The sequence below is a fragment of the Schistocerca americana genome, chromosome 6, assembly GCF_021461395.2.
Source record: "Schistocerca americana isolate TAMUIC-IGC-003095 chromosome 6, iqSchAmer2.1, whole genome shotgun sequence".
Taxonomy (NCBI): domain Eukaryota; kingdom Metazoa; phylum Arthropoda; class Insecta; order Orthoptera; family Acrididae; genus Schistocerca; species Schistocerca americana.
This window is the reverse complement of record NC_060124.1, coordinates 149,445,456-149,463,766: the sequence shown is the minus strand read 5'-3', so window position 1 is coordinate 149,463,766 and position 18,311 is coordinate 149,445,456. Positions and strand designations below refer to the sequence as shown.

Here is an 18,311-nt window from a genome sequence, read left to right as displayed (position 1 = left end):
ATGAGTAACATTGCAAGATAGTAAGTTAATATATGCTCGACAAAAGCCAGTGCAAATGTGAAATGTTGGTACATTAATAACCGGTGGAACCGCCATAATTTTAAATACTTGCATGTAAACGTGCATGCGTTGTGTTGTACAAGAGCCAGATGTCAGTTTGTAGGATGAAGTTCCATGCCTGTTGCACTTGTTCAGTTCATACTGGGTGGGTTAACGCTGTTTGTGAATGACGCTGGAATTGTCGTCCTATGCCATTTGCACTAACCTTCCAAACCAATTGCTTAACAACTTAAAGCAGTCAAACAGATTGCATAAAACACTCATATAGGTACGAAAACGGGTTATTATACTTTCAGCTACCTGGTTTCAACTACTTTTCGAGGTCACCCGACAACCCGCTTTCTGCTATTTTGCACGGTAACAATGCAAAATACGCTTATGGATTATCTGAAAAGGAGACTATGAACTTTTGGCAGGGCAAGGCATACTGTAAGGCAATGGGTGGGTGACCTTGAAAAGTAGTTGAAACTAGGTAGCTGAAAGAATAGTAACCCACTTTTTGTAGCTATATGGGAAGCGATGTCATGATCGCACAACTAGAAGTGACATAAAATCGATCAAATTGCGAAAAATGACGAAACATGCGTATAAATTGAGGGAAAATACATGGAAATGGAGGGAGCACTCGCATGTCTTGTGCTGGATGCAGAGCAATTTTGTACATGGGGATGAGTATGCGACAGCAAGAGAAATACGAGAAAACGGTGACATGGGAGCACCGGGAACCAGGGAAACAGTAATTTTTTTCGCGAGGCAACATTCTATTGAGGTAATGGTGATACACTCGACTTGACTACCGCCGTTGATGCTTTCCTGGAAAAAAGACAAGCATCTTCATTTAAACTTAGTTGCATCTGCATTAAATGATAACCGAGAGTGGGTAGAGTGATTGGTTGACATGGAGTTTGGAACGAGGTCTGATTTAATGGTAGACTGAGGAAGCGTTCTAGAGAGAGAGGGAGATGTGTCTGCTGGTCAATTGACCATTTTTTTCTGTTGCTGTCGAGATGCATTAACTGTGTGAAATAACCTGTGTTCGACTCATATACAACTGCTTGTTCTGTGTGTGACTTATATGATGTCTACTCGTGTTTGCAGTGGTTAACAGCAAACCTCTCAGTCATTAGAGGACTTCATAACATGTGTGATGAAACATGTCCATTCTGTTTCGGCGCTTTTCTCTAGACGAACGAAGATTTATGTGGCGTACTCCATCCCCTCCCGCATCTTGGGCATATAATAGAGTCTTCAGTTTCATAACTGCGGTGATTCTAAGTTAGGGACAGGCTTTTGTGAGGTATTACAATCCTCGTGTATACATTTGCTTGACAGACGTACTGGTTACGGAATCATTGGTGGCATGAAGTGTAATTTCGTATGATAAACGCCACCGCTATGCATTTGTCAATATTCTTGTAAGAGGTATTCCCCGTTACTAAGGATCATTTTCTATAGGACCGATGCGAGCGTAGTATAATTTCTGAACCGTGATCGGATCTGAACAGTGGATGCTATACACCTCTGGAAAGCTATACTGAGCATTTTTAACAAAATGGAGATTTGTGGTTATTTAATATCAACCCTCGACTTCTGCATGGATGGAGATCGCCAGGGAAACAGCTACGTCATTGTGGATAACGATAAGACTGGTGGAATAGACTGTCCAATGCGGTTAAGCCCCAACTGTGGAGTAAAGATATGTAGCAAATTTATATGTCAAATCACAAGTTCAGGAGTGAAGAAAGATATTGGTAACCACATTATACATTTCATAAAGTGTCCTGACATGGGACTACTAGAAACTTTTAGGTCTTCCTTGGCTAAGCAGCACAGCACTACCAAGTTGGAGGCTACAATATACAAGTACAGAATGGATCGTGTATTTGACCTCATGCACGAGTGTTTACGTGTATTAGACAGCAACAAACAGCATTTTCAATGTGCGCCACTTTACTCCGTGCCACTCGCTTCTATGTGGCGTCAATTAACGGATAACATACAGAACAATTGTTGTGTTATGTTTAATAACGCACTGCAGTTTGTGTACTGGTGCAATGAGAATACCCTAAAATTGACAGATGTACAAGTAAGTCTTCCAGATACTCCAGACCGAGGAAGCTTATCATCAATGTTCTGTCAGCATACATTTTCAACTATTTACCTTTAAACTACGTGGTGGTTCTCAACTATGACTCCAATAAGGAAGATGTAACTGTTATACAGAAGTTTTATGTTAAAGCAGGAGAAACTTTTTTTTCTCAGTCCAAAACATTCTTCTCCACAACACCATCTGATATAGATATTGCAGAATTGGGTCTGGTTGACACGAGAAACATTATTTATTTATTTATTTACTTATTTATTTAACCTGGCAAGATTAGGGCCATCAGGCCCTCTCTTACATCTAACCAGGCATTCTACTTATTTTACATTCATATGTTTTAGTAGGCATCTTAAACTACATCTAGTACAAAAAGTGAAATAAACGATTACAAAGGCACACCTGGAAAAATACATACATATAGAGCTTATATTCGTAGATCATAAGTACTGTTATAATTAGACAATATTGAAGAGACAGATTTTAGATAGGAGTGCCACCAGCAGGGAGTATGAGGGCGACTGATGGTGAAGGGAGGAGAAGAGTAGAGACATGATGAAACATAATTAAGGAAATATAAAGGAAAAGAAGATTGCGTGGCTAACAGAGATGGATGAAGAGGAAGGCATTTCAGGAGCAAGCATTATTCCACAAGTCCTAAGAAAAAGAGTAGATTTATTACACTGACTTAAGCCATTCCCCATTAAAGAAATTACACCTTTAAGTACAGTTAATATTTTATGTGCACAGAAAAGGATACTAGAAACGGAAGACATAGAATTAAATAAAAGAAAACAGGACAAAACGGAGAAGACAACTGCCATGAAGGAAGAATATAAGCTGCAAATGGAAAAGGAAGAGGCCATTGCAGTTGTGCAGGCCAGGTTTACGTATAGCTCCAAACACAGTATATAGAGATATCTGGCTACGACTGGGTAATACAAGATAATAGCATCCGTAAAGATCAGTGGTAAGTCGACATATGTTGGAGTCCTGACTGAAGACGGCAGATTGAAGCACACGAAAAATCTGCTTATCAAACTCCATTCCTCCTTGGATTTGCTTAAAAATGCTGGACACATTATGTCGAAAGGTGGTGGGCTTGATATCATACACTTAGAAACAGAACAACCGGTTGCAGAGCTTAAAACTGACGGGATAACAACCTTTAATGGCAATTCGTTTGCAAAAGTTGTCTACTTAAAGCTCTATACCGACATTCCACAAGAAAGTGCGGCAGAAGAACTGGCAGCCTACACCCAGGAAGATGTGGAGTGTTATAACAAGTGTCATGAAGGAAATATGAGGAAAAATTAAAATTTCCGAACTCTTTCGTCTAGAAGAACTGCCGGAAGAGCGGAAATAATCGTAGAAGCCATAAAACAGGTAGTCTATGGACGATGACTCCGTATCCAGCCATCTCCACTATTACAAATGTAAATCATCTGTGAATGTGAACAAAATATATATAAAAAAAACAAAAAAAAACACGTGTATTTTGATGAGGCGTCCCGAACATCCAGGTGCCATCATTTTTATGTGTTTATCGTCCAGCCCACCGACACCGTTGGACTTGTTCCACACTGCGTAGTTGGTTAGTGTGTTATCTTTATGTACCATGGGTCATTTGCGTGATAATTCGTAATTATGTGGAACGCGTCACTTTACATACACAACTTCATTTTATAAATATTTCTATATGTTGAACATTTAATTTCTTGTAAAATATGAGATATGAGTTAGTGTTTCGTACCCACCACATTACAATAACAGAAATTCTCCTATAGATGAGAAGGGGTTGTCAAGCAGAAGGTTTTTAAGTTTGTTTTCAATTTTCTATATCTGTCAGAGATTTTATCTCTCTTTGTAAATTTTTGTTGCAGCATTGCGCAACCCTTTCTTTGTTAAAGACAATCTTAGTGTCGAGTAAAAAAGAAAAAAAAAAGGGCGAAAGATTTACTCGTTTTGAAGGGAAACCAGAGTAGTGTCGAGTAGTGAATGTAATTTTTCCTTATGGTAAGATAATTATGTACATCATCATTACTTTTGTCTGCAGTGGATTAATTACAACAAACTTCATGAGGGAATAAATATACTGTGAAACAGTAGTCGTAATGGCATTCTCCTTAAACGATCTCTAGAAGATGATCATGCACCAGATATTACTCTTACAGCAGTTTTTTGAGCAATGAAGACTTTTCTTCAAGATGAGTGCCCCCATACATTATTCCACAAGTCACTTTTGAACGAAAATATGAAAAATATGTCAACTTACTGATTAGTCTCTCGCTAAGATTTGCAATTATTCTAAGTGCAAATGTGGCTGCACTAAGCTAGTTTAGGAGCTCCTGAAGTTTCCATCCTATTTGTTATTTCCTGTTTTTATGATCGGTGCAGTACCTCTTGATGTGCGGAATGGAGTATGTCGTTGTTTTTTTTTTTTTTTTTTTTTTTTTTTTTTTTTTTTTTTTTTTTTTTTTTTTTTTTTAAATTCAGGGCGAGACCATTCACAGAAAATCGTCAAGGATACTTTTAGTAACACGGTTTACGATTTCTTCTGTTTCTGCGTGTCTGCTTCGATTAATTACAATACTTGGGGCATACGTTAAAAGAACGAGTTCTGCGTGTAGTATGTTAGATGGAAGATCGTTTACACAAATGAGGAACAACAGTAGACCTAAGCGTGAGCCTTGGAAACTCAATACGTGATTTGTCCCGAGTCAGAATAGTGTCCAGCGACTTCATTGGTTGAATTAGTAAGTATAATTTTCTGCAATCTTTTTGTCAGATACGGCATTATCCACTGGTTAGCTAGATCAACAATCCCATAAAACTATATCTAGGAGAATATTGTGATTTTCATAGTCAAACGTCTTCGATAGATAAAAAAATGCCAACTGGCGATATTTAATTATTTAATGTTTTAAAATTTCGTGACTGAAAATGTAACTGGCATTCTCAGTAGAACAACTCTTCTGAAATTCTCACTCTGTGTTGCTGACTTTATTATTGTTGCTCTGGTGAGTTACTATACTGGAACACACCAGCTCCTCAAAAACTTTGGCGAATGATGTCAGCAGTGGAACAGGTCGGTAGTTATTAACATCTCTCCTATCACCTTTCTTATGGAGGGGTTTGAAATGGAATATCTCAGTCCCACTGCATAAATGCTTTGTGTAATAATCGTCATAAATTTTATCGCATTTGGCAGCAAGCAGTTATATGATTTGCTCTGAAAGATGTCCTTCGCTTTGTCTGTCATAATATAGAAACTCTTTTTAGATATCCGGCCAATATAATAAAAGTGGTCGGAACAGATGTATTATACGTTAATATTTCTTCTCCTTTTTGATCGACACTGGAAATGTCCAATAACTTCTTGACTGTTGAACATCTACGAGCCGTAAAACATCGAATTCATGACTGTTTCTGTCTGCTCTAGACGGCATATTCTATTCAGCAGCAATTTCGATTCACTTTTCCTTGCAGACCTGTTCAGCGTACTTTTCGGCCGCGACGTCGGTGCCGCACCGTCGCCAGACAACTTGTGCACTGCGCCTTAACTCTCTCAGTACCAAGGTGGGATTGGGGGGGGTGAGGGAGTACTTTATGTCTAGGTCTGAAAATATTGTAATCTAGCCAGTTGCTTCATATTTTAAAATTTTGAAATTTTTTTTGTTGTTTTTAATATATTTTTATACAAGGTTCCATAAGTATTTTAAAATTTTCATTTGAACTTAGCACCAAAATTTAACTCTCTATAGCAAATCTAACCTTTCGGTATGAATGTTGTATTCGGTTCAATTTTCCAGGTTGATGGCCTTACTTAGACATCAATTTCTCTTTAAAAGTATGTTAAGAGTACATGTTAACAACAAGGAACTGAATTTACATTTTTAAAAAACTTTTATGTTGCTCATGAAGTAGGTAGTACACGTTATGGAAAATGCTTTGAATTCTAAGAATGTGCTAAAACGTATTTTCAGATACTGGACCAAACTTACAGATCAGTAGCTCTTCAAAATGTATGGTGTTAATATACACAGAGGTCACAAAACTCACGGAATAGTGATATAATCATATAGTGGTGGCGGTAGTGCCATGTACACAAGGCATCGGTGGAGCTGTCATTTGTAGTCAGGTGACTCGTTCGAAAAAGTTTTCGACGTTAATATGGCCGTACGACTGGAATTAACAAACTTTGAACGCGGAATGGTAGTTTGAATTAGATGCATGGGACTTTCCATTTCGGAAATCGTTAGGGAATTCAATATTCCGAGATCCACGGTGTCAAGTGTGTGCCGAGAATACCGAATTTCATGCATTACCTCTCACCACGAGCAACACAATGGCAGACGGCCTTCATTTAAAAATGGAGTAGGCTGGGTTGATTTGGGGGGATGAGTGGAGGGTCTGAATCAGAGGCTGAGACGGTTCTGCGACCGTGTGGGCTGCAGATTCCTCGACTTGCGCCATAGGGTGGTGGGATTTCGGGTTCCGCTGGATAGATCAGGAGTCCACTACACGCAAGAAGCGGCTACACGGGTAGCAGGGGTTGTGTGGCGTGGGCTGGGCGGTTTTTTAGGTTAGATGGCCATGGGCAAGTACAGAAAGGGCAACAGCCTCAACGGGTGCGGGGCAAAGTCAGGACATGCGGGGACCAAGCAGCAATCGGTATTCTAATTGTAAACTGTCGAAGCTGCGTTGGTAAAGTACCGGAACTTCAAGCGCCGCTAGAAAGCACCGAAGCTGAAATCGTTATAGGTACAGAAAGTTGGCTGAAGCCAGATACAAATTCTGCCGAAATTTTTACAAAGGTACAGACGGTGTTTAGAAAGGATAGATTGCATGCAACCGGTGGTGGAGTGTTCGTCGCTGTTAGTAGTAGTTTATCCTGTAGTGAAGTAGAAGTGGATAGTTCCTGTGAATTATTATGGGTGGAGGTTACACTCAACAACCGAGCTAGGTTAATAATTGGCTCCTTTTACCGACCTCCCGACTCAGCAGCATTAGTGGCAGAACAACTGAGAGAAAATTTGGAATACATTTCACATAAATTTTCTCAGCATGCTATAGTGGAGATTTCAATTTACCAGATATAGACTGGGACACTCAGATGTTTAGGACGGGTGGTAGGGACAGAGCATCGAGTGACATTATACTGAGTGCACTATCAGAAAATTACCTCGAGCAATTAAACAGAGAACCGACTCGTGGAGATAACATCTTGGACCTACTGATAACAAACAGACCCGAACTTTCCGACTCTGTATGTGCAGAACAGGGAATCAGTGATCATAAGGCAGTTGCAGCATCCATGAATATGGAAGTTAATAGGAATATAAAAAAGGGAGGAAGATTTATCTGTTTAGCAAGAGTAATAGAAGGCAGATTTCAGACTACCTAACAGATCAAAACGAAAATTTCTGTTCCGACACTGACAATGTTGAGTGTTTATGGAAAAAGTTCAAGGCAATCGTAAAATGCGTTTTAGACAGGTACGTGCCGAGTAAAACTGTGAGGGACGGGAAAAGCCCACCGTGGTACAACAACAAAGTTAGGAAACTACTGCGAAAGCAAAGAGAGGTTCACTCCAAGTTTAAACGCAGCCAAAACCTCTCAGACAAACAGAAGCTAAACGATGTCAAAGTTAGCGTAAGGAGGGCTGTGCGTGAAGCGTTCAGTGAATTCGAAAGTAAAATTCTATGTACCGACTTGACAGAAAATCCTCGGAAGTTCTGGTCTTACGTTAAATCAGTAAGTGGCTCGAAACAGCATATCCAGACACTCCGGGATGATGATGGCATTGAAACAGAGGATGACACACGTAAAGCTGAAATACTAAATACCTTTTTCCAAAGCTGTTTCACAGAGGAAGACCGCACTGCAGTTCCTTCTCTAAATCCTCGCACAAACGAAAAAATGGCTGACATCGAAATAAGTGTCCAAGGTATAGAAAAGTAACTGGAGTCACTCAACAGAGGAAAGTCCACTGGACCTGACGGGATACCAATTCGATTCTACACAGAGTACGCGAAAGAACTTGCCCCCCTTCTAACAGCCGTGTACCGCAAGTCTCTAGAGGAACGGAAGGTTCCAAATGATTGGAAAAGAGCACAGGTGGTCCCAGTCTTCAAGAAGGGTCGTCGAGCAGATGCGCAAAACTATAGACCTATATCTCTGACGTCGATCTGTTGTAGAATTTTAGAACATGTTTTTTGCTCGAGTATCATGTCGTTTTTGGAAACCCAGAATATGCTATGTAGGAATCAACATGGATCCCGGAAACAGCGATCGTATGAGACCCAACTCGCTTTATTTGTTCATAAGACCCAGAAAATATTAGATACAGGCTCCCAGGTAGATGCCATTTTTCTTGAGTTCCGGAAGGCGTTCGATACAGTTCCTGATAAACGAAGTAAGAGCCTACGGAATATCAGACCAGCTGTGTGGCTGGATTGAAGAGTTTTTAGCAAACGGGACACAGCATGTTTTTATCAATGGAGAGACATCTACAGACGTTAAAGTAACCTCTGGTGTGCCACAGGGGAGTGTTATGGGACCATTGCTTTTCACAATACGTATAAATGGCCTAGTAGATAGTGTCGGAAGTTCCATGCGGCTTTTCGCGGATGATGCTGTAGTATACAGAGAAGTTGCAGCATTAGAAAATTGTAGCGAAATGCAGGAAGATCTGCAGCGGATAGGCACTTGGTGCAGGGAGTGGCAACTGACCCTTAACATAGACAAATGTAATGTATTGCGAATACATAGAAAGAAGGACTCTTTATTGTATGATTATATGATAGCGGAACAAACACTGGTAGCAGTTACTTCTGTAAAATATCTAGGAGTATGCGTGCGGAACGATTTGAAGTGGAATGGTCATATAAAATTAATTGTTGGTAAGGTGGGTACCAGGTTGAGATTCATTGGGAGAGTCCTTAGAAAATGTAGTCCATCAACAAAAGAGGTGGCTTACAAAGCACTCGTTCGACCTATACTTGAGTATTGCTCATCAGTGCGGGATCCGTACCAGATCGGGTTGACGGAGGAGATAGAGAAGATCCAAAGAAGAGCGGCGCGTTTCGTCACAGGGTTATTTGGTAACCGTGGTAGCGTTACGGAGATGTTTAACAAACTCAAGTGGCAGACTCTGCAAGAGAGGCGCTCTGCATCGCGGTGTAGCTTGCTCGCCAGGTTTCGAGAGGGTGCGTTTCTGGATGAGGTAGCGAATATATTGCTTCCCCCTACATATACCTCCCGAGAATATCACGAATGTAAAATTAGAGAGATTAGAGCGCGCACGGAGGTTTTCAGACAGTCGTTCTTCCCGCGAACCATACGCGGCTTGAACAGGAAATGGAGGTAATGACAGTGGCACGTAAAGTGCCCTCCGCCCACACCGTTGGGTGGCTTGCGGAGTATAAATGTAGGTGTAGATGTAGATGTAGACGAAACAGCGACGTCATCGGTCTAATCGGATTATGGAAGGTTGGGGAAGGAAGTCGGCCGTGCCCTGTCAAAGGAACCATCCCTGCATTTGCCTGAAGCGATTTAGGGCAATCACGGAGAACCTAAATCAGGATGGCCGGGCGCGGTATTGAACCGTCGTCCTCTCGATTGCGAGTCCAGAGTGATAACCACTGCGCTACCTCGCTCGGTGAGAAATTGAGAGCAGTAGCGTTCGCGTATAGTTATCAGTGTTAAAGGACAAGCAATACTGCGTGAAATAACCACAGAAATCAATGTGGGACGTGCGACGAACGTATCCGTTGGGACAATGCGGCGAAATATGGCAGTAATGGGCTACGCCAGCTTATGAACGACGCGTGTGACTTTCCTATCAGCACGACATGGCCTGCAGCGCCCCGTCTGGGTTCGTGACCGTGTCGGTTGGACCCTAAACGACTTGGAAATCGTGACCTAGTGAGATGAGCCCAGATTTTTCAAATGTGTATGAAATCTTATGGGACTTAGCTGGTAAGGTCATCAGTCACTAAGCTTACACACTACTTAACCTTAATTATCCTAAGGACAAACACACACACCCATGCCCGACGGAGGACCCGAACCTCCTCCGGGACCAGCCGCACAGTCCATGACTGCAGCGCCTTTAGACCGCTCGGCTAATACCGCGCGGCTGAGCCCATATTTCAGCTGATAGTAGGACTCGAGTGTGGCCAGGGATCCAAGTTGTCAACAAGACATTGTACAAGCTGGTGGTGGCTCCATAATGTGTTTATATAGAATGGACTGGGTCCTCCGCTCCAACGGACCCGACTATTGAATGAAAATTGCTGTTATTTTCAGCTACTTGGGAACCATTTGCAGCCATTCATGGACTTCATGACAGGACGCCTTGTCACCGCGCCGCAATCGTTTACAGCTAGTTTGAGGAACATTCTGGACGATTCCAGCAAATGATTTGGCCATCCAAACTGCCCGGCATGAATCCCATCGAACATTTATGGGACGTATTCGAGTGGAACGTATTCGAGAGGTCAGTTCGTGTACAAAATCCTGCACCGGGAACACGTTCGCAATTACAAACGGCTGTAGTCGCAGCATGGCTCGGTATTTCTGCAGGGAACTTGCAACGACGTGTTCAGTCCACGTCACGCCGAATTGCTGCACTACGCCGGGCGAAACGAGGTGCGACACGATATTAGGAGATCATGTCCGTCATAGTTATCCGGGCTGTTATGCCGTGGTCGGTTGATGACTTCGGTGTTGTTTCCCAACGTTTCGTTCCCGTCTGCGGGAGACATCTTCAAGGGCGTCTGTAGCTCGATGGAAGGTCCAACACACCCACTGGCTCGCTACTGATTGCCGCTAAATTCCGTGTCCGCGCGCTCCCTCGCCGCGGCGTGACGTCACGTGTTTTGGAAACGTCAGTGCAATTGGCCGCTGTCCGTTGCCGTCGATGGCCGTTGCCATCACCCAGTAGTGGACGGGTGGTACACATCTTCTTTAACACCGGTGTGGTGTGTGCACTGTAAGACCTTCGGTACACACACCATCAGATTATTTGACTTGTCGCTCTAGCGAAGTAGGCGAGTGTAAGCAATATGTGTCGTGGTCTTATCGTAGCGTGTTTATCTTCTGCCGTTAGGTCAGACGATAGAAATGCCATTTGCACGCTTAGAGTAGCAGATTGACAGTGACCAACTGTAAACAGAACTTGATTAATTTTCACACACATTTATTAAAATAATAAAAAGCATAAACCTTACGTAACTTGATTCTGGTTGCTGTTTACAATTGACAATCTGAAGTTCCTTTGGTATTGGTATGTTAATCTTATTGTCACATATCGCTGATACTTGACAGAGTGTCTATACATTCCTCTTCATGGCTATGTACAGGAATATGATAATCGTATTAGGCGCAGACTGAAACTTGACTACAGACAAATGCAGACTAATGCAGACTGACTAATCGGAGGTCTGTACACTCGTTATAATACCTCGAACGTTCAGGTATCGCTGCACGTGTGTGATCCGCGAGGAGAAAAGGTTCTACGTTAGCAGCAATCTCATTGGCTGCGTTACATATTAATAAGCTGATCGGCGGATGCAGAATTTGGTCTGTCTCTAAGGCAGCGCCATCTCGTACTGCGGAGACGGACGAGCGCTGCGCCTGCGCTGTTGTGCTTAGCAGGGCGCGCTCTAGTGGGAAAGTTGTGTATGCACTGACTACGCGGAACTATGTACACAACAACCAGCATCCATATACCGTTTAATTTCACGCCCTACTCCTTTCGATTGAAATTATTAGGGTGTTTAGCGATTTCGATTGCCTCCCTGTAGAGCCTTTGATAATATCCTCGAAATGAATATGATGGTTCCCTGGCTGGAAAGCATGCTCCGCAACAGCATACCGTGACATAGCAGCCCAGGTAATGGACATGAGATTTCTGGCTGTGAAACTCTACATTTTGATATTAGAAGATGCCTGAAGACTTCTGTCACCTCAGTGTAATTTAAAAACAATTTACTATTTTTTAAATTTCTTTTTGGTGTGGGGATAAAATACCACGCCCCCCAAACCCTTGGCATCTTACGGAAAATGCCTCGGTATTGCTAGTGTTGAATGTTGAGAAGTGCGCGAGACTGTAACAAATCCGCGGTCCGTGTTGCAGGCAAGTTCCGGCTGGAGTTCAGGCGGCTGTTCTGGAAGTGCGCGTACGGCGGAGGCGGCCGCTACTCGCCGGCGCCCGCGCCGCTGGTGCTGCGCCGCGGCGGCGCCCGCCTCCGCGTCTCGGCGTCGGTGGCGGCGACGGCGACGGCATGCCCCTCGGCCACCGGCTCCGGGCTCGAGATGCGCTCGCTGTACCGGCCGGCCGCCTGACACCCCCCGCCGCGGCGCGTCGTGCTGCAGAGCTGGGGCGCGTGCGCCGCCGACCGGCCGCCTCTCCAGCACCCGCACCGCTTCACGTGGGCCACCTCCGCCTCCGCCGGCTCCGTGCAGTACGAGTAGCGCCGGAGGGGCGCCGCCCACTCTCCTGCGCTGTAGCGTCCGGGAACTGTAGAGCAGGCGGGCGTCAACCTAACTGAGAGAAATTTATCGCCGTGGATAGAAACTTACAAGAAACTGGGTCGGCTGAAATAAGCTGGCCTTCACGATCACAACATTCTACGCTGTACTTAACCCTTTAAGTGCTTGTGACGTAAGTACCTGTTGAACTGAGCACACTGGACGCTATGTAACTGGGTTTTCTCTATTGATGCAGGTCAATTGTCAGGATGGGCATTACTGCATAAGTCATTTGATTCTAAAGCATTTTGTCAGGGTGAAAAAACACTAAATGAATTACTTTTTCTCTGGCTCGGGTATCAGGTAGAATGAAACAGCATTTTTACATAAGGTAACTTTAATTGAATATTTGTACAACGGTTTTCTTACTGGATTGTTCTGGCTGGGAGAGCGGCAGCTGTGCCTTTCTGCGTGAGCGGCGGCGTCTGATTACGCCTGGCGGTGTATATGTCGTGTAGCTGTTTCGCCCAGTTGACTGGAGACGCGCATCGCGATGTGGCCCGTTTAATTATTGAGAACGAAGTCGTGAATCGGATGGTGATACCTTGGATGTGGCGTCCCAGTGTTTCTCTTCTCTAAGCGGCCGCGTCTCTTGTGCGTCGGCCAGCAGAGCGGCGCGGCGGGGCAAGGCCAGAGTCCCGGACTCGAACAGTGGACTCCAGCTTGCCAGTCTTCGGCTGTCAGATCTTCATCAAAGCTCACAGATGACTGCTGATGTGAGGCCGTCTCCTTCCCGTCCTCACGAGTCACCTGGGTACGTAACAATCAGTCTTCAAATACCTTCTGATTTCTGTCTACTGGCGGTGAGGCTGCTGCTTGCTATTCCATTACAGCGACGAATTTGGTGCTTCTGTGTACGATGTAATCTCTTCCTGCATGACGGTCTTCAGCACCGAAACTGAACTGAAAACTACTCCTCTCGGGCCCACTGCGTCTCGCGTATTTATTCACTTCAGTTCACTGGAGGTGAACGACTTCAAAGCCATTGCCTCTTCTGCCACGTTGAAAGGCTTCTCTAAGAATTTTCTTAACGTCGGTAATTGGCTCTTGGAATGTAGGCGAGGGCCTTTGATCACATGTGACAACTGAGAAACACGTGAGCCGGTCATTGCCTCTTCTGTCACGTTGAAAAGCTCCAAGAATCTTCTTAACGTCGGTCATTGGCTCGTGAAATGTAGGCGAGGGCCTGTGATCACATGTGACAATTGAGAATCACGTGAGCCGGTCGGGCGATGCCCTGACGGCTGAATCGACAGCGTCCGCTTATGTGGGGAGGGCGATGGCTTCTCTTGAACGTGCTGACTTCACGGTCATTGGCTCTTCTGTCACTGATCCTCTGCCCGCTGTTTGCCAGTGCGTAATTCTTCTAAACTAAACTAAGTTTTTCATTTATTTTCTAATTTCTACTTCACATTGATTTCACTAATTTATTAACCTATCTTAAGTACCACTCAACAGCTAAATAACAAGAATCCATTTGTTACAAAAATATTAATGAGGCGTTTCCGACATGGCTCGTCACCAGCATATCTTCTGGACATTCCTGATCGGCAAAATTGCGACAGAAGGCCATGTAGGAGGTCTGCGAACACAATGCGATTAAGTGAGCATTTCATTAACACTGCTCCAGATCGCTTGGCAATGAGAACCCAATTGCTACACTTTCGCAACCTTTCAGTTAAGCTATACATGATGTTGTTCAAACCCTAAGGTTGCTCATTCGAGGAGTGCTGCCACGGGATAGTAGGTCCACAACCTCAGTACTGAGGAAATCGTGTAACTTTTTTTTATTTAGACCGTCTCGATTGCAGCAGAATTTTATGTCAGTGCTACTGAGCCGGAAGAGATGGAAAAAAAAAATTATTCAGGCTCATGTGGTTTGTGAGGGTTGTAGAGCGGACTTAGTAGATGAAGTCTTACAGCAAACCTACGTTCGGAAATATACCGTTTGCATGTAAAATAGGTTAACAATACGATCACTTTCAAATCTCTCGCCTCAGCAAACAGAGACGAGCTGACCTGTTCATTTTGATCACAAAACTATTTTGACAACGAAGTCTTCCACGACGGCACTGATGGATAAAACACTCTCGGACTTATTGCCGCGTCAGTTCCCGATGAAACCTCAAACTTTTCATGCTCATGAAAAGTTAGGAGCAACCGAGTAAACTGCTGTTGTGGTGACCTTATGTAGCCCATAGACGGCTTCTGGTTGGTCAGTAATTACGTAATGCTGTCGCAATCGTGTCAACGTCTGCACTGGTGGTGCGACGGTTCCCGTTGTAGCACAAACATCGCGAAGAATGTCTCTGCTTCCTACTGCATCGAAAACTCGTTTCCATGCGCCGCAAAAGATCATATCCTCTGTGATGGTTGACGTTCTTCTCGTACTTTCTTGTTTCTATAGACTCCTTACAGAATTTCAATACATAGGACTATGGGAAAATTTTTTTATTTTGTCAAACAATATTTTATATTTTTTTGTAAGGCTGTGGTTAGCAACTGCAGATTTCTCCAGTTCCTGATTTTTTATATCCCGTTGATGATCTGCAGAGTGACCAGAAACGGTACTGGTAGAATGGCTGATGTAATTGTTACCACACTCACAAGGGATTTTATACAAGTAAATCCCAAACATCTTGAAGCCGAGATTGTCCTTAACAGGACGTACCATCTCCCCTTAGGTCGTAAAATAGGTCTTACACCTCGTCTTCCCATGACTCACCATATTTTGCTGGATGCAGGGCCATAGAAAGATATATAATCGGTGGGTCATCACGTGACTGTTCATCATTTTCACTTTTTCTCTTCTTTTAGAATGCCGATTTCATATGACGTGAACCATAGCAGTTCCTATGAAGTACGTCTTCTGAAAAAACGGCTATGGTTTACGTCATATGACGTCATCATTCTACAAGAAGAGAAAAAGTGAAAATATTCAACAGTCACATGATGAGCTATCGATTGTTTTCATTCCTTTCTACGGCGCTACATTCAGCAAAATATATAGAGTCCTAGGGAGACAACGTATGAACTATTTTCCGAACTTCTAACGAGATAAAGGAGATGCAACACCAAGTTAAGGACAGATTCTGCATGAGGATCGCTGTGTGTGCTGAAGCAATCACATCAGTCTATCCATCCGTACCATTTCTGTCCGCTGGGTAGAAAATCAACGCCATATTAAAAATTGAGAATTGGGCGAATCTGCAATTGCTGAGCACAGGTTTATGAAAAGATACAAAATGCTATTTGACGAAACAAAAGTTATGGACAATTGTTCTACATATTGGATACTATAATTAAAGAATCTGTAGAAATAAGAATGTGCGGGAAGAACTTCAGCCGCTTCAATCGAAGCGAGTCCTCGATGCAGAGACCGATCAGAGACATTATTCGCTACTACTGGAGCAGTGGCACCGCCAGCGCAGACGTTGACACCATCTACGACACCATTATGTAATTACCGACCAATCAGAAGCCTTCTGTGGGCTACATAAGGCCACCACAACACCAGTTTAGGTTGCCTGTTGCTCCTGATTAAGACGACGCAAGTAATCGTACAAAGCTTAAGGTTTTGCGCTGAAATGACGTGACAAGAAGTCCGGGAATCTTTTATGCATTAAACTTTTTTCACCCCAAAATAATTTCCAAATATGAAGAAAGCAAAAAAACGAGAGAAAAAAATCATAGAATTGACTGCAGGTAGAAGCCCAGAGCTTCGGCTTCGTAGTGTGGCACTTATTCTATAAGGTATTTAGCCAGAGTGTTTGGGAAGTTGTTGTTGTGGTCTTCAGCTCAAAGACTGGTTTTAAGCAGGTCTCCATGACAGTTTAACTCTGCATAACTACTCCAGCCTACACGAACTTGAATCTGCTTATCCCAGCCATAACTTGCCCCCCCCCCCCTCTCTCTCTTTCTCTCTCTATCTCTCCCCCTCTCTCTTCAATTCTTTTCATCAGGAAAGTCGAGTCATAGATTCCTTTTCTTCCAAATTCCCAATTTTAGCATAACTAAACATAATTCAACTCTCGATTACAAACGGAGTAGTTTTCCCAGAGAGAGTGTTTCCATATGTGGTATGTGAAGCATACCTCGGTACGCAGTATGATAGTCCATTCCTATGTTTACATCAAATGAGCGCCTATTGCCTTTCTTCACAGCATCCCACGAAAGTATGAAAACCTTTCGGAGTGAAACACATTTGCTCCAGTCAAATTATTAGCTTCTTTGTTTCCTGCGTCGAGCCTGCAACTTCTTCTTCACTCCTACGGAAGTACCGGCAATATCCGAAGGCAATGCAAGGGTCCCCTCCCGTAGCTGAGTGGTCAGCGCCTCTGACTGCGACTCTGAGGACACGGGGTCACTTTCCGGGTACTGTCATGGATACTTCCTTGTTGGAGGACTAGTATAGCTTCTCCTCTCTCTTGTGATGAGAACTGAGAAACTACCAGAATGAAAAATAGCGGCTTCAACGTCTGTACAACCGACAGCCGCCAGGGGAACGGCTTTCCGACTAGAGCACTGGAAGTGCATGCCTTATCCGCTCGCTGTCGGAAAGACAGAGCGTATAAACTTCGCTCAGCTTAGTAGATATGACCGAGGATGACCGACACTACCCCGCCTATTGACGGAGAGACACCTGCACGTCATGCATAACAGTGCGGTATCTCGCAGATGTGCATAGGCCGCAAAGTTCGATGCCCACAAAAAATACGGGCTGCGACGCGTACGTCACAGCGCGTGACGCTGCAAGTCTTGCCAATCTCTGTCGAGGAACGAGGAACTATTTCAAACAAGGTTAGCAATTCCTGACTGCACATTTGAATGAATGCTGGCGCTCGATAACATACGACAAAGGTAGGACCTTTACTGGGATTATTTTCGTTGACATATTGATTTCCCGTGGGCCCTCCAGGGAGCAGAGCGTTCGCGAAGTAAGGCGGGCAAGGCAATTAGGCTTACGTCACACGTTCATTACGGGGCTCTGTATTTCGCTTGGGCCCCGCAAACTCGCAGTGTGCACAAGCTCGATGCTGTTCTATCGGACTGGGGCTTCATAGCTAACCGCCATGTTCCCTTTGGGTGTCAAGCGCTCGTTAGGTCGCAGTCAGAGTTTTCTCTCGCCGGGAAGTAAATCAGACCGAAACACGTTGATAGCGACCGATGGGGGTTAACTGCCGCTCACTTAGGTTGGCAAACGGATGTAGTTTTCTAGTGCTGACCACATGCACCTCCATCCTGCATACGAATGACGCCGTATGACAAACATGTCACAGTGGCCAGTCAGTTTAGTTGTAGTTAGTACATCAGTTAGAAATTTTTACTTGTCAGGTAACCAAATTCGTTAATTAACCAGCACTACCCCATATGTAAGTATGATCGGTATGTGAGGGTGCTACATAGCGCTTCTTGACATTCCATTTACATATGAAACCTTACCGGAGTCACATATTTCATACGAACTCATAGAACGTTTCCATGGTTTCTCCAATAGCTTAAACTGAATACTGGCGTTGTTTACTTGAAAGGGCGCTGCCGGATTCCTTATTCAGTCTTCTCCAATTCGAGCTTGTCCTCCTTCCCTAATGGCCTTGTCATCGACAGAAAA

The 18,311-nt window shown here is 43.8% G+C and overlaps 1 protein-coding gene across 1 annotated transcript in view; it reads left to right on the top strand.

Moving 5' to 3' along the window:
* The window catches only part of LOC124620015 (orexin receptor type 2-like), an 87,669-nt gene extending 75,026 nt beyond the window's left edge, over positions 1–12,643 (top strand). Inside the window, exons 6-7 of the mRNA XM_047146681.1 lie at positions 12,306–12,376; positions 12,545–12,643. Coding sequence (XP_047002637.1) covers positions 12,306–12,376; positions 12,545–12,643 — 170 coding nt within the window. The remainder of the gene's footprint in view (positions 1–12,305; positions 12,377–12,544) is intronic.
* Positions 12,644–18,311: the final 5,668 nt, after the last annotated feature.